Source organism: Channa argus, chromosome 1 (genome assembly GCF_033026475.1).
Source record: "Channa argus isolate prfri chromosome 1, Channa argus male v1.0, whole genome shotgun sequence".
Taxonomy (NCBI): Eukaryota; Metazoa; Chordata; class Actinopteri; order Anabantiformes; family Channidae; genus Channa; species Channa argus.
Window position 1 is genome coordinate 8,041,328 of NC_090197.1, and position 15,292 is coordinate 8,056,619.

Consider the following 15,292-nt stretch of genomic DNA (forward strand, 5'->3'; position numbering starts at 1 on the left):
ATAAAAAAAAAACAAAAAAAAACAAAAAAAACTTCAACGTACATCTTTAATGAAACTTTTCTAATATGTTTAAATAATAAATGTGCACCGGTTTGTTTCAAATCTGTTCTTTACACCAATAAAGCAACAGCTTATATTACAGTTGAACAGAGGATGATTAAAATGGGCATTTACTCCCAATGAAAAGTCCCAGCAGAATGCGTTTCTAAATGAATACATTTGTTGTTTATCATTTTCAATCTGTGATGCAGAAAAATGTATGATTAGAAAACTATATAGACAAACTGCACATTTGTTCTAAAAAACACAATTACTATAAACTCAGCTCATGAAGTCAAAGACTTTTCAGTTGGCGCCGAGTTCATGAAGTCATACCAGAGTGTGTTTGTGCTGCTCAGCCAGCAGCTGAGGCTGGTAGCTCTGGATGGAGACCTGACTCAGCCTCTGTGCCACCTCTGCCAGCCAGTTCAGCACCTCAACCTCCTCCTCTCCAAACAGCTGAGCGTTAGCTAGCGCCTGCTCCAGCAAGCCCGCCCGCATGGAGCACCAATCGGCAAGCTCCGAGTGACCCGACCTCACCGCCCCCACGCGCTCGCTTAACCAACTGCGATCGGCAGCACAGCTGAGCGGGGTCAACTGCTGGCTGAGGGACTCAAGGTGGTCAACCTCAGCTTCTCGTGAGGACACGTTCTCTTGGAGCGCCTGGGAAGTGTGTGTGTGTGTTTGTGTGCATATGTGTGCGTGTGTGTGTGTTTGATGGGAAGGTAAAAAGAAGTGAGAAAAGAACAGCAAAACAACAGAAAAGAGATGGATACAAACTTAAATTATGAGCATGCAAATGACAAATCATACATTAACAGGGAACTATGGATATAAATGGATGACAGTGAAAAAAACTTAGATGTGAACAACTAAAAAACAAAAACAAAAAAACAAAACATCTCACCAATGTGAAAAAACGGAGAAAAAATAAACTGGAAGAAGTCATGGTTGTGTCTTAAATAAATGCTTTTTGGTTATTTTAGCAGATTGTCAGTATCCAGGTTTTATGCTTGTTACGTACATTTTGCGTAACGCTACCACTCAATCTACCCATTCTGTTAAGGTTCTGGAGTGTGCAAAAGATTTGTGTTCATTTCAACATTTCTTGTTATTTAGAGAATACTGTGCGTTGTACCTCCTGCTCTTTGACCCACATAAAAATGTCCCTTTGTGACCTTTCCATTTGGTGTCCATTTCAGCGACCACGATGCCAAATGTTACCTTGTGCTTGATGATCTGCTGGCTGATCTTCCCAGTCTGGGTTCCCATGGGCTCGGCCGAGCTCAGGCGTCTTTCAGTGGCGCTCAGCCATTCTCCCAGCGGCTCCAGGGCCTCATGGAACTGAAGAGCCAAAACCTGCAGCTCCTCCAACTGCCTCTGCCTGAGGGATGATGGGAGGAGAGCGTGATATGGATATGAAAAGAAGAAGATGAGGAGCACTACTTTTATTGGTATTTTATTGCTTTCACATTTTTTGTTCTCAATTGTTTGGCTTTGAATTTTTAGAGAACGAACTGTGAAATTATTTGTAGACCACAGAAACCAATAGTAATGATTTCAACAGAGCGAAACAGAAATGAACCAAAAGATAACATGCTATTGAGGTAAACCACTGACACTTTTCTAAACCACATGACAGACCTGCATCTTTTAGCTTTCTGTGACACTATCCGACATGACTTTTGAGAGGAACCACAGACTGGGTCTTTTTGCAGTGTCAAAAATGCTCTAATGCATACACAGGGTAGGATTGTTGGTTGATGCAAGTTAACCAGACAGTCACCCCTCAAAAGGGACTTACCTGGAGCCAGCCTTGTCCAGCAGGCCAGTCCATCTCTCTGCCAGACTCTGGAGCTGAGTCTGGATCTTCTCTCGGTCCTGAGTGTCCGCTGTAGCTGCGATCCTCTCGCCTTCAGTGCGAATCATCTCCACTGTTGGCCGGCGGTCATCTAACAATCTCTGGAGCAGCTGGAAGAAGAGGAAAATACAGTTGTTGGTATAGCTGATATATTAATAGTGTAATTTTGTTGCCCAACACTTCACTTAAATTTGATTTTAAAATTAGGATATATAAATGAAATCTAATTTATTACAAAGCTCAACATTTTGGTAATCAGTTTTAATATGCATCCTCAAAGCACACAGGTAAACTGATACCTGAGTTAACCTGACATCAATGATTACAAATTACAAAACATTATAGACATTGGGGCCACTTTTATAAAAGTATAAGGAATATTTTTTTCACCTTCTCGGGATGCTACTGTTTTCCCATTAACAAACATAAATGAATCATCCTTACTGATCCAACAGAGACCTCTCACGCTTTCGATCTTAGCCCCTGGAAGTCACTTCTTCTGAGTTTACTCTCTTTTTAAGCCAAATAGTGACACTACTGTCAGTTGCAGAAGTAAACGTTTGGCTGATCTCTGGCTGAGACTAGAGCACTTCTTTTTGCACAAACACAGGAGGTTTGATAAACAGGGAAAGGTGTGTGTGTGTGTAAAAACCAAACCCACAAAGCGTGTGTGTCTGTTTTTTTGCCAGTCTGACTGGCAGACGGTCAACTGGGGCAGTTTGGATGCCAGGCAAATGGATCATTGACTGTGTGCTTATCATTCAAATATCTGTTGTTTGTGGTTGAGGGACATTGGGAAGGACATGTAAATATCAATAATCTCTCAACTTAACCTGTTTGATAAACACAGGAATTGTTTTTCATAGTAATGTTTGAAAATGAATAAACTCGAAAAATTGAAAGTGAATACAAAATCCAGTTTCATTTCCAGGCTTAAACTGGCAGAGCACTTCAAAGAAACAGGAGGAGAATGTGGGCGGCAGAGTTTAGAGCTCAGACAGCTGTGCTTGATGATCAATGCTTAGAATCCCAAAATGGAAAATGTGAGCAGATGCTCTGAATGAAAAACACTCTCATCCATGTTCCCTTGATGAGCTAAAAGAACTTTTACAACTCACGGTTCTGTGCTGATGCTGTTGAATAAACATTTTTAAAGAATTTTTAAAAAGGTAATTCAATTTTTCTTTTCCCCTCCCTATTGCTTCTCGTACCTTTTGTTCTTGGATTTGAGCCTTCACTACGCGATACTCTGCCGATGGAGGCTTCTGGTTGGCCACCAGTTCCTCAGTGTCGCTCAGCCAGCTTAACAGAGGCTCCAGAGCATCCTGGAACTTCCCACAATGCAACAGGGCCTCCTGCAGCTGGGCAATCCTCTCTGCAACCTGACAACAGGAGGGACGGCCGTAAGTAGGGAAGCAAAGTGATACATGTGATTGAGCACATAATTTTTTTTTCATTCAATACGAACAACAAGTTAGGGCTGAAATACAAGTCTACCCTCTTCCTCTAATCCTTTTTCCACAGTTCCTAAAAGCAATGTCTGAGGGTCATATGCCAGCACACACTAAAACAACAGAGGCTTTGTTGAGGTTGCAGGCTTCAGTCTTGAAAACCCATCATGAGGGGGAGGTAGTACCATTAATTAGTCAGAAGCCTTGTTGATGCAACTGAGCAATGAACTAATGTAACTAGTATTTATGAGCTCTGGTTTGCTGACACATCTACCAGCAACTGATGATGATAGTTTGACTAAAATTTTGAAACTAGAAGAAACTGGTGCAAAAAATAAACAACATAAAAATTAAATTAAAAAAAACAAAAAAAACAAACAAACAAAAAAACGCATGCCAAGTTTCATAGTCGTACCCGCTTGTTTAGGGAGTTCCATCGGATATTGGTTGACTCCAGGTCGTGCTCGAGTGCCTGGGTGTCGGTGTGTTTGGCAGCGCTCTGGATCAGACCTTGACCCACTGCGTTGACATGCTGCAGCTTCGGCTGAATGCTGTCCACCTGCTCTCTCTCTACAGCCTGTAGGAAGAAAACACAGAATGGGTGAGTGACTGACATTCATACATCATCAGTCAACCAATAAATGAATGTATTAATTCATTAAGGAAAAGTGGAAAATTGGAATTGTATATTTGAAAGCATACTTTTAACCTGTCAAAAATACTCTGCATACTCAATCAGCATGACAATACATGGACAGCAAGTAGCCACATTATGTTATGTACCTTCGTATAGAAGCTTAGCAGGTAAAAGGCAAACAGAGGGACTGCGGGACCCGAGATAAAAAGAGGAGTGGAAGAAAAGAAGAGAACGAGGGTGGACATGGGAGAAAAGAATAGGAGAGGGTGAGGGGATTACAGGGATTAGTGGGTTAGACGAGTTATGGGCTGGCTGGAAAAAGGCTGAGTCGACAACAGACACACTGCGTAGTAGTGTAACACACTGGCATGGGCGCACACACAACCTTCTCAATCACACGCAAATTCACGCAGACAGACAGACACACACTTACAGTACAGACACACACAACTTTGCCTGTCTAGCCACATTATTTACACACACACACACACACACACACACTGGAGGGCTGGAGCCATCTTGTGATGACAATAGAAGCAGCCACCCGACACTAAACACAACCAGACTTGACTTCCCTGGCTGAAAAAGACGGTGCAGCCGCCAATATGGCTTTTCCCTCTCACAGTAAATCCATACGTTACATTTCACTTTCCTTACACTCCACATGCAGAAAAACATCCTCTTCGTATCTCCTAATTAAGAGCATATCACCATCTATAAAATGCTCTTCGTGTCTGTATACTGTATTTGTCAGGTGTTGTTGCTGCAATGATAATTCCAGAAAGGAGAAACGGTCCGAAACATTCCTGTAAACCATCCTGCTGCATTCAACAATTTGCTAAATCCACAATATAATTTTCACAATTTCACGGCAATCTTTCAATTCCCTGAAGAGTGTGAACACTGTAAACCACTGCCATTTCAAATTCTTTGGTTGTCTCCAGGACACAATCCTGTCTAATGGTGGTGTACGGCAGTAATGTGTGTGTGTGTGTGTGTGTGTAGTGGGGGGGTCACTGTCATTAAAACATTTGCAAAGTCCTGACATTTAGAATGGGCCAACAGAGAAAGAACTGGGGTTTGTGGTTTGTGATGCTGTAGCAGCCAAACCTCTAATGGCCACACACAAATAACCAGACAAGAAAGGCCAGGACACACACACACACACACACACACACACAACAGATTTTGGTAAACCCATGGCATGGGGGAAAGTAGCTGGTGTAAGAGTACTGAGCAGGGTGCACTTAAAGTGAGGGTGAGGGAAAATGTGAAAATAAAGAGTTTGGGTTTAGTGAACTACAACTAAAACACAGAATCCAATGACAGAAAAACTACAACAATAAATCTCTTTCTACATTTCCCCCACAAAATGTCAAAAATGTATGTGTGTTAAAAGTTGAAAGTGATTTTATATTTTTTCCTAGCTTTCATGAACAGTGTGTCCCCAAAAAAAAAAAAAAGATTTAAAATAGAAATTCCAAACCTGTAAATTTGATCGTCATTCAGAGTCTGTAAAAGTTTTCACCTTTGGATTTATGATGTGCAGAGGATGTTTACAGACCTGCAGACATAATACTAAGCCACTTCTCTAGATCGTCTGGAAGTAGTTGAGCTGGAACGTGTTACTAAGTCTGTGCAGTGGCTCATAATCATGGTTTACAGGTTTCTGCTCATCTGGTTTAAATATGGTTTCAAACTACAGATTTTCTGTGCCAGCAACGCTTGTGCGTTTGAGCGTGTGCGTGTGGTGTGTGTGCAACAGATCTACTGTTGTCTTAGTGTGTGTGGCGTGCAAAAGTATGAATCAGTGTGTGTAAAAATGTGTGTGGAGAGAAATGATCAAATGCACAGCTAAATATGAATGAACATGGTGTGTGTGTGTGTGCGTGCGATCGCTCCTGACAGTTTGTGCAGCTGTGTTGTGGTGACGGGCGTCATAGCTGCCTTAACAGGAAGTCTGTCGGCCAGAACAACAATGACTACAGCCATGACCTGCTCCACCCTACAGTATGCCTTATCCTGGTGTGTGTGTGTGTGTCAGAGATAGAGGGGGACAGAAAAGGAAAAAACAGGGAAAGTACACCCATTTATCATCTAAACACACACACTCTGGGATGTGTTATAGCTTGCGTGTGCTTATATTTCTATCCATTTCTCCCTCCTCTGCTTCCGTCGTGCTGTTTTTCTCTGTCTCCATTTCAGCCACCCTCTTTCTGCCCTTTCTCTCGCTCGCCAGCTCAGAAGGGTTGAATCCACTAAACCAGTGCTCTGGAAAATGTCCCACATACTTGTCATTCTTCCCTACCTCAGCCAGCATGCAGCAACACACACTCCTTACAGAACTAACTTAACTATCACCACAATACTTGTCATCCCTCTACTTACTCCTCAACCATCATGTCATCGCTCATCCCTCTACCTCTTCTCTTTCCTTTCTGCTAGACCTATCACAGCTGCCTCCTCTTTCTTCCCATCATTTCCCTCTTTCAATCTCCCTGGACATCTCACTCCAACCACAGTTCAGTGTGGGCAGGCGATAAAAACACTGGAATGAAAAGGGGACAGGAATTAATGGGCGGATTCTGGCTAAATACTGTTTGCGTTCATGTTTGGTTTAATAGTTTGAGAAGGTGGTGAAAGGCTAGGAAAAAATAAAGGAATGTTTTTTTTTGTTTGTTTGTTTTTTAAATTTGGCAAAGAAACAGCAATTTTTCTGGCGACAGATTCCCGCCTCAACAAGTAGGTTAAAAAAATCCCGTGAGTCAAATTCTGGCAAAGTTTGAAAATTGCGGAAAATAGTGCAACAATTTATGAGTCTGACAGTTTAACAATTTGATACAAACATTTACAACATGGTATCCTGCATTTGTGCAAGGTGAATAAAAATAACAGATATTAAAAAGAGCTTGAGGTGAAGATGAAGAAAAATGCCAAAAACACCCACAAAGGTGACAACAAGATAACATGAGGCCTCATTTATCCTGCTAAAAACAAGCCATTTCAAAACATTTGAGTGGATTCTGGCAAAATATATCAAGCAGGTTTCACATTTTCTGATGCTTTAGACAAAACCTGCTGTGGTTGGCAGATGGACTTTGTAGCCCAGCCTTCTTGAACGGACAAATCACATGCACTTTGGGTAACTGATAACTCAAAAATGCCCATATAGCAACGGTGAAGTTTGTATGTGTGGCCCTGTGATAGGCAGGTGACCTGTCCAGGCAGTATCCTGCCTTTTCCCAGTGATAGATGGGATAGACTTCAGTCCCCCTATGACCCTAACAGGATTAGCAATATTGATAATGGATGAATAGATGATTAAATGCCTGCTGCTCTACTTTAAAGCCCATAAAACTCCGTTTTATTTTTTCATCCACAACATAATGTATTTCTGACTACATAAGGAACAGTCAAAGTAAAAAAAAAAAAAATTAAAAAAAAGAAGTTGCTAAATTTGGAACCACACCAACTAAAAGATGCCCACTATTAACCAGCAATAAGCACAAAAACCTCTTATGTTAATTAACCATTGATTTTTGTGTTTATGTAGCAACTCATTGCTCACTGTATATTAAGAAGCTGATAGAACAAAAACAATTTCAGAGGCTTTAAGGAGCATTAGTCATCGTCAGTCACGGCAGCAGGCCACTGGCCTTTTTCCAAATACCAATAGTTCCCTCATTTGTTGCAAATCAGGTCAAATACTGTGAATGTGAAATCTTCAGTGCAACAATGAACTTGCAGATGGGGTAACACAAGGCCAGATCTTACAGGCCACAAGTCAAGAGAATAAAAAAAAAAAAAAGAGTCAGATGGATTTCTAGCTTTAGGAGCGGTACAGTGTGCTTTATGTGTGTGGAGGTGCTTAATTTAGCTGTCATCTGTCAAGTTAATAATGCTGAGGAGAGCGATAGTTGAGCTGATGGCCTATGTCCAAAACATCACTCAAGGACGATCAATTCCTTAACCAGGACAGATGCGGCACATATTAGCTCGGAACGCAAACACAGAGCTCTGCTAATGAAGACACACAGAAACCAGGCCACTTGCCTCTAGCTGCTCAATGTAGGAAGAAAGTAAACAAAAACATGGTCAAAACAACAAGTGCTGCCTCTGAAGCTGTGTGGGAGTCGGTGTATATGGGCCAAAAATAGAAAACCATAAGGAAAAGATGGAAAGGCTGTATATTATGTTCCTTGGATACATTTATTCTGCTTAGGTTTGCTTTTTCTTTAACTCCTCCCTCCTCCCTCTCTGGCCTTCTCTGCCCTCATCTCTCACTCTCTTCCTGTCTTTCAATCCTCAGCCTTCCTCACTGCCTCCTTTATCTTTTAATGAATTAAGAAATGGGAGGGGAGGAAGAAAAGTGGAGAAATCTGTTTGCAAACAAGCACAAAGATTTGCTTTGAACTTCAGTTTGTACTGACCAATATGACAATTGGATTTAAGGGTTAATTGGGTAATAAATCCCCGTTTGAAACCAGCGTCATAATTTGAACATCAACAAACCAAATGTTTTCGTCCTCTTTATTGTCCCAGCAAATATATTTCTCTTTTAGTACGATATTTAGATTGGACATTATCTTCCTTGATTCCTGGAATGTCACTTTTTTCATACTTGTTGGGTATTTGGGTGCTGCTAATCAGAGGGGGAGGGATGCAGCAGCAGCAGGCACAGAGACCAAAAAAACCAAAGAAAACTGTAAAATCACTGAAAAGCATCAAATGTGTGTTATACTTTTTTTCATTTTAAGCACAACTATTTTAAATCCAGTTTGCTTTCATGCTTTTCAACACATCCTCTCCTCCACCTTTCACATGCTTATCCTGGAGGCGGTTGTTCAGAACCAGAATTATCACATCAATCAAAACACAAATGTATGAGCCGTGGACCTGAAGCCACCTGGTTTTCTCTGTCCCCGTTTGTCTCTCTCCGTTTCAACATCTGTCTTTCAATGCCTCGTCTTTTTCATGCCTATTTGTTCCTACTGCTCCGGCACATATTGAAAATAATTTGGAACAAACATGGAGGATGAGCTTAACTAAACCTTAACAATAAAGACCCCTAATAACCACACAGTTTATGTGATATCTGTTAATAGTTCTATGAGCTTAATTTAATATGTATTATTTTTAAGATTTTAACCTTGCAGCTTTAGACACCAACTTAGAAGTACAAATGCTAATGGGTTATAAATGAAACGTACCATTTTGAAAATGCCCACCTGTCAATCTGTATAAGCTACCCTCAGTCAGTCTGTCTCCACTGTATGTCTCCTTGCCCCGGTTCATCAAACAGCATGGAAACCAAGTCCATCTGTCTATCTGTTTGTGGGGCACGCATGCACACACTGTGCTTAAAAAATGAGCTCCATGTTAATCCAAAGACCTCCTGCTTGCCTCTGCCTGCCAGCGGGGCTTTCTTATAGTGTTACCAGAGTCCCATGGAGCACTAAAAGGTGCTCCATGGTGCTCCTGTGAAAACAATGGCTTCCACCATTCAAACACCCTGCCGCCCATCGCAACTCTTTTTAGATCTGCTTTGACTTTCTAAACTCCGTCAATGTGTCCTCCCATTATGTACTTTCATTGAATTCCTATCAGCATCTTTACATAAAAATTGCACAGTGTTTGTTTTTGTGTATATCTCAGCTTTGGATTTAAATCACAATATTAAAGTGGAGTGGAGGTGGCAAAGACAGAAGAAGAGACAGGACGGGAGAGACAATGTACAATGAAAGAAGGACTACAATAGAGAAAATGTAAATTAGTAAGAAGAAGCAAATTTGAGCAAAGACGACGGGAAAAGAGGAGACAGACAAGTTGGAGAAGGACAGGCAGACACAAGCTAGAGAAAGAAAGACAGAAACGTTAACAGGCAACAGAGCTCAGGCCATGGTTCAACTATACAGAGCTCAGCCCACGGCTCCACTATTAGCCCTGGCACATTCTTATCTGATATCTAAGTTTATATCCTCCAAGCAACTTCTCACACTGTTTGTGTAGCCATGTCGGCAAAGCACATTCTCCACACAGTATGTGCCTCTTACCTCCTTATCTCAGCAACAACACCAGGCAAGCATGGAGGAGTACGGGTGGAGGAGAGGGAGGGAATGACAACGAGAGTCAGAGTATGGCTGAATAAAGGGGATTTCATAACCCAACTGAAGTGCATAAGTCACCTTTCAGAAATGTGAACAAAAACCATGGTCATATTTCCAAATCCATTGTTCATTACCATAACGCATAAAGGACTCCGTGTTTCTGTGGTCACACAAAGTTACTAATCTGCATACCAAGTGATTTTTAAATATTTTTCTAATAAGTGTGCATTTTTACATAACCGCTGTGTCCTTTCGGGACCAAGTTGAGCCAAGTCTCATATCTAAAACAAACCCCAGTGTAATTAGAGAAATTCTGTAGTCATTCTCCCAGAACAGAAATCATAGGTTTACTAAACTTCTCCGTGTTAAACCTTTTCTTCTGTTCTTCACCTTGAAAGTAAAACATCTGACTATTAGCTAGCATTGCTACAAAAATCAAAACCAATAATTAAGTCTCTCCAAAACCTTCAGTATTTAAAGAATGTCAAGGAAGTACACTTACAGGTGCTTACAGGCTACTCAAATAAGGAACTTGATTTGGGCCCTTTTTTTTTTCCCCCTTCAAAATGTTCCTCATCCTGACTTTTAAAAGCATTATCCCACCAATCAAGCCCGATGCTGTGGCAGATTATCAGCTCTCCAGCACTCTGTACCACTGTAATTCTCCTCTTTTAGATGTGAGGCTGAGTGGACATGACATCTGATTATATTAAACCTAAGCCAGTGAGGTCGTGACTGCAGAGAGAACAAACAGACGCTGACTGATAACACAAAGATACCGCAATCAGCTACACACATACACAAACCAATACAAACACCCTAATGTACTCATACACGCAAACAGGTTAAATTAGTTGTGACTGACTGGTCAGGGCAGGCAGCTTGTGCCTAATGGAAAATATAATGTAATAAAGGAACAGCAGCAAGTCAATCAAAACTCCAAACTCCCTATTCTTGGTGTGCACATGAATATGATTCTAGTAATACAATTTGGTTCACTGCCTGACACGAAACTTTCGCAGGTTTGGAAAATGCTCGCTATTCTTGTCACGTAACTTTTTATGTTAAAAATGGTTCTGGCTGCATTTTAGTAATGAGACATACAAAAGATCATTTTGTTATATAACCCCTAGAGGTTATGTGCAAAAAGAGCAAGAGACAAATTAGCAAAACCCACACAGTAGGTAATGTGCAACTAAATCTGGGCTCAGATGAGACAAACATGTCCAGATGCTGACCCATAGCTCAGCTCCAGGAAAGCACGACAGGCTGTCAAGCGTATTGTCATTCTGAGACGCACTCATGCACATGGTCGCACACCTTTAAATGGAGCCCGGACCCTCAAACACAGGAGAAGATAAGAGAAGTGACACTACACCAAAAACAAGTTAGAGATCGAATGCCAAGAGACTAGTTGGACACACTTAAATTGACAGTTCTCCGCGGCAGCTAGAGGCTAAACTAATGTTGCATCATTTATAGAATATCCATTTCAGTTCGTGTCCCTACACAACTAACACCGTGTATACTATGACAGTGATTACATTTTCAGAAGATCAACCCAAACAGTGAAAGCCATCCAGATGTCAGGCTCCATATACAAACACGCTGAATTTTCTCAGAATGTACTTAAAAAAAGATGGAAAACTTTAGCCCTTATGTACATGCACAGCTGGGACATGTCCAGCACCCACAGTGTTTTATGGAAAAAGCCTTCTCCACTCAATATACAGACACTGCAAACACAACAATAGGATGCTCTTAAAATAAATATTGTAAACTCTCCTCTTGGGACTAACATCAGAAGTAGGCTGCAGGCGAACTCTTCTCTTTTAGCTTTACACAAATAAACATGTGATCAATCTCAAATATGTGCATGCAGTGTAAATTAGCGCTGACCCCACCCGAACACACACCATAAACACCCACACACTAAGGGTAGTTTCCCATAAGTAGCAACCCACTCCCCCGCCCCCCCCCCCCCCCCCCGGAGCATCATATTGCAATCATTTAAAGCCTCACTAGTGAAACACAACTAGCTAATTATGGCGTCTGCATAACTTCATCCCCCACATACATTTTCCATGCTATGTCTGCATCAGTTATACAAACCCCCTCAGCTACCTGACCCAATTCTTTTCCCACACTGTCTCTGTTTTTGGGAGTTGATTATTATTTTTTCTTGATTTGGCTTAGCTTATTCTTCGCCTCATAAGCCCCGTCTTTTATTGAGCTATACAGATAAACAAATCTGGGTCGCTGCAGTTCAGATTGATTTATTTTCTCTGATTAGTATGCTATTGATGGACGTTATACAGATTTTAAATCATTCTGGATTAGGGTTTCTACTAAAGAATATATGGATATAAAATAAAGGTCCCCAATTAAAGCAGCATTTTGCAAGTGCTTTCTTTCATATTTCACATTTTCCACTATGAGTGAATTTCTTACATTTATTAGAATTGTGTTACTATGTGCTACCAACAGCACAATGGCGTGAAAATACACCAATGGAAAGTAAAGGTAGTTCATACTTTAAAATAAAAAAAAAAAAAAAAAAAAGAGCATACCTCTGCCTGTGTCTCCGTGTCATAGCTTGGTATTATAGTTGTTGATTCATTGTCTGCTATAGGGGTCTGTCCTGATTCTAAGAGGGAGTATGTATGGCAAGCTGCAGCCACAGTATGGGGTCCAGTGTCCTGGGACTTACAGGCCTGTGTCTGACTTGTCTCAGTCTGGGTAAATAGGCTCTGTAGCAGTCCTGGCTCGAGTTGGTCGGAGGCCAGGTCTTTAGATACAACTGGAGGAAAGTCCAAGGCAGAGCCATCAGACTCCCAGTCACTGTCCCCTGTCATTGAACCTAGAACAAATTCCACCCCATCCATCCCAGACTGGGTCCCTTCAGAGTACGAGTCTAAGTCCTGAGTATCTTCACAGGCCGATCCAACATCTGAGGGGCCGGGTTGGGGCCGTTCAGGTGCTGCCATGTAAACAAAGCTGTCAGGTGAAAGGAAGGCTCCCTCCTCCTCCTCCTCCTCTGGGTCTGGGCAGCAGGGGGGTTTGGGAACAGGGCTGGGGGGAATAGAGTCCTCTAATGGAGATGGAGGACAATCACTGGGATACTGGGGAGGCACAGACACAGCCAGGTAAACAAAACTATCTGATATCACAAAGGCCTCTGAGTCTTTACTATTCAAACTAGCACCATATTTAGAAGGTGACTGAAGGGAAGGCGAGTCTGGAGGAGGAGCAGAGCCTGATTTTGGTGTGCTCGCTGTTATTTCAGTTTTAGTTCCCATTTTTGTGTCTTTCCCAGGGATGTCCAGTTCTGTGACAACATCTAAGGGGACAACAGATTTCTGAAATTCTGATGCACAGGACATCCCTTCTTTATCAGAGGTTATTGCTACGGCAGGCTCACTAATCTCTGAGGGGACTGAAGCTTCATGACAGGAAGTTTGACCGTCAACATCCTGTGTACATTCACTGTCGGTTTCTTTTTCTACTTTTTGCAGAAGCTCAAGGGAGTGATCCATTACAACTCCCTCGCTACTGTCCAAACTTGGCTCAGATTGGTCATAGACATCCCACTCTGTTCCTAATTCCTCCTCTTCTTTTAGTTCCCATTGATGCTGCTCAATCTCCTCCTCCACATGTTCAGCCGCCTCAGTGTAAGGATTTAGAAGGCTACAAGATGGTGAGGAGGCTCTCTCCTCACACTCCTCTCCATCACGCTCTGATAATGCTCCACTATCAGGTTCTGTTTCAGTGTGTGCAGGTCTCCCCAGCACAAAGTCAACATTGTCTATACCAGCTTTGTCTGGTTGGGATATGTAAACCCCACTGGAGTCTGACTCCAGCTGTTGACCAAGAGCAGAGTCAGTTGGATAACTAATTTCTTCTTCCTCTGGCTTATTATAGTCAACATCATACTCTTCATCGATGAAGGCATGTTCCTTTTCACAGTCTTGTGCTCGCATCAAGTCAAAGTTTTTAATCTCCTCTATGAGCTCAGAAGGATTTAAATGTGAGTCTTCTGTAGTGTTTTCTAAAGCAGGTGCAGCACTCTCAGGCTCTACAGAGTTAACTGCATCTAGAGGAAGAGTTCCTTCACAATCCACCCAGGCTGTCTCTGTTTCTTCCTCTCCCTCCTCTTCCTCTTCCTCTAAACGTGGAAGTGCGTATGGATCAAGAGGTTCAGGGTCGACACTCATCTCCACTCCCTCCACTCCTTCATCCTCTTGACACTGCCTCTCCAGCTCTAGGAAGAGGTCATCTGACTCAGCGGCTGAGCTGGGGCAAGGTGAGGCACTGTGGGCCCCAGGGCCTCCAAAACCTGTAGGGGGAGTCAATAAAGGCCAATGTCCAGAAGACCCTGTTAAATCCCATCCTTCTGATTCCAGTGTTTCCCTATCCCAAGACTGGTCAACAATTTCCCTGTTCTCTAATTTAAGAACTGCCTCCCACTCCCTTTCTTCCCTCTGAGCTCTCTCCTCCTCTGCTTTATCCCTTTCTTTTTTCCAAGTCTTCTGACTCTCACTCATTGTCCTGGAATATTTCTGATCTTCTTCCTCAAGCTCCTCAAGTATCCTGCGCTCGTCCTCCTCAAATTTAAGTTCTGAGGCTGTGCGCTCTCTGAGCTTGCTGCCCTGAGCACCCCAGCCAAGCAACCCGTCAATACCTCCCTCCTGGCTAATACAAGGGGAGAGAGGCAGACCTCCATATACCAACCCTTCCTCCTCCTTCAGGAATGGAGATGGGGGGTCTAGGAGATAAAGTGATTCTTCATCTGTGTTGCAATCCTCACCCATTAGAGGAGGCAAAGGGGGGAGTACAGGGAAGTTGTGTCTCAGTCCCACCTGAGTTCTTCTCCCCGTTGTTATACTGCGGGGCCATGTACGGGCCTTGGTAGGTGGGCAGAAGACTGGTTTTGGTGGGATGAGAGGAGCATTGTCTCCCTGGTCGTGATCCAAAAGAGGAGAATCTCTCTCTGAATCAGAAGTCTTAACTGACTCAGCAGGCTCCTCTGGGATTTGCCTTATTCCAGACTTCGAAGAGCTGGCAGTCCGTCTGTGCTCATGGCCTTTTCTCTCTACCTGTCTGGATATACTGGGGCTGTGGTGTGATGTATTTCCATAAACCTGGGGTGCCTGTGCTTGGCCAAAGGCAGTGAAATGCTCTGTGGAAGGAGACGGCC

At 42.5% G+C, this 15,292-nt stretch overlaps 1 protein-coding gene across 22 annotated transcripts in view; it reads right to left on the reverse strand.

Annotated features, from left to right (window-relative positions):
- The window catches only part of macf1a (microtubule actin crosslinking factor 1a), a 194,909-nt gene that overhangs the window by 24,190 nt on the left and 155,427 nt on the right, over positions 1–15,292 (reverse strand). For 19 of the 22 annotated variants that reach the window (XM_067478944.1, XM_067478312.1, XM_067478467.1 and 16 more), the window contains 5 exons: positions 3,767–3,928; positions 3,112–3,282; positions 1,844–2,010; positions 1,264–1,423; positions 376–702 (listed from right to left, as the gene is read on the reverse strand). In XM_067478944.1, the coding sequence (XP_067335045.1) occupies positions 376–702; positions 1,264–1,423; positions 1,844–2,010; positions 3,112–3,282; positions 3,767–3,928 (987 nt within the window). The remainder of the gene's footprint in view (positions 1–375; positions 703–1,263; positions 1,424–1,843; positions 2,011–3,111; positions 3,283–3,766; positions 3,929–15,292) is intronic. The other 3 variants (XM_067479025.1, XM_067479114.1, XM_067478239.1) reach the window with 1 other exon arrangement.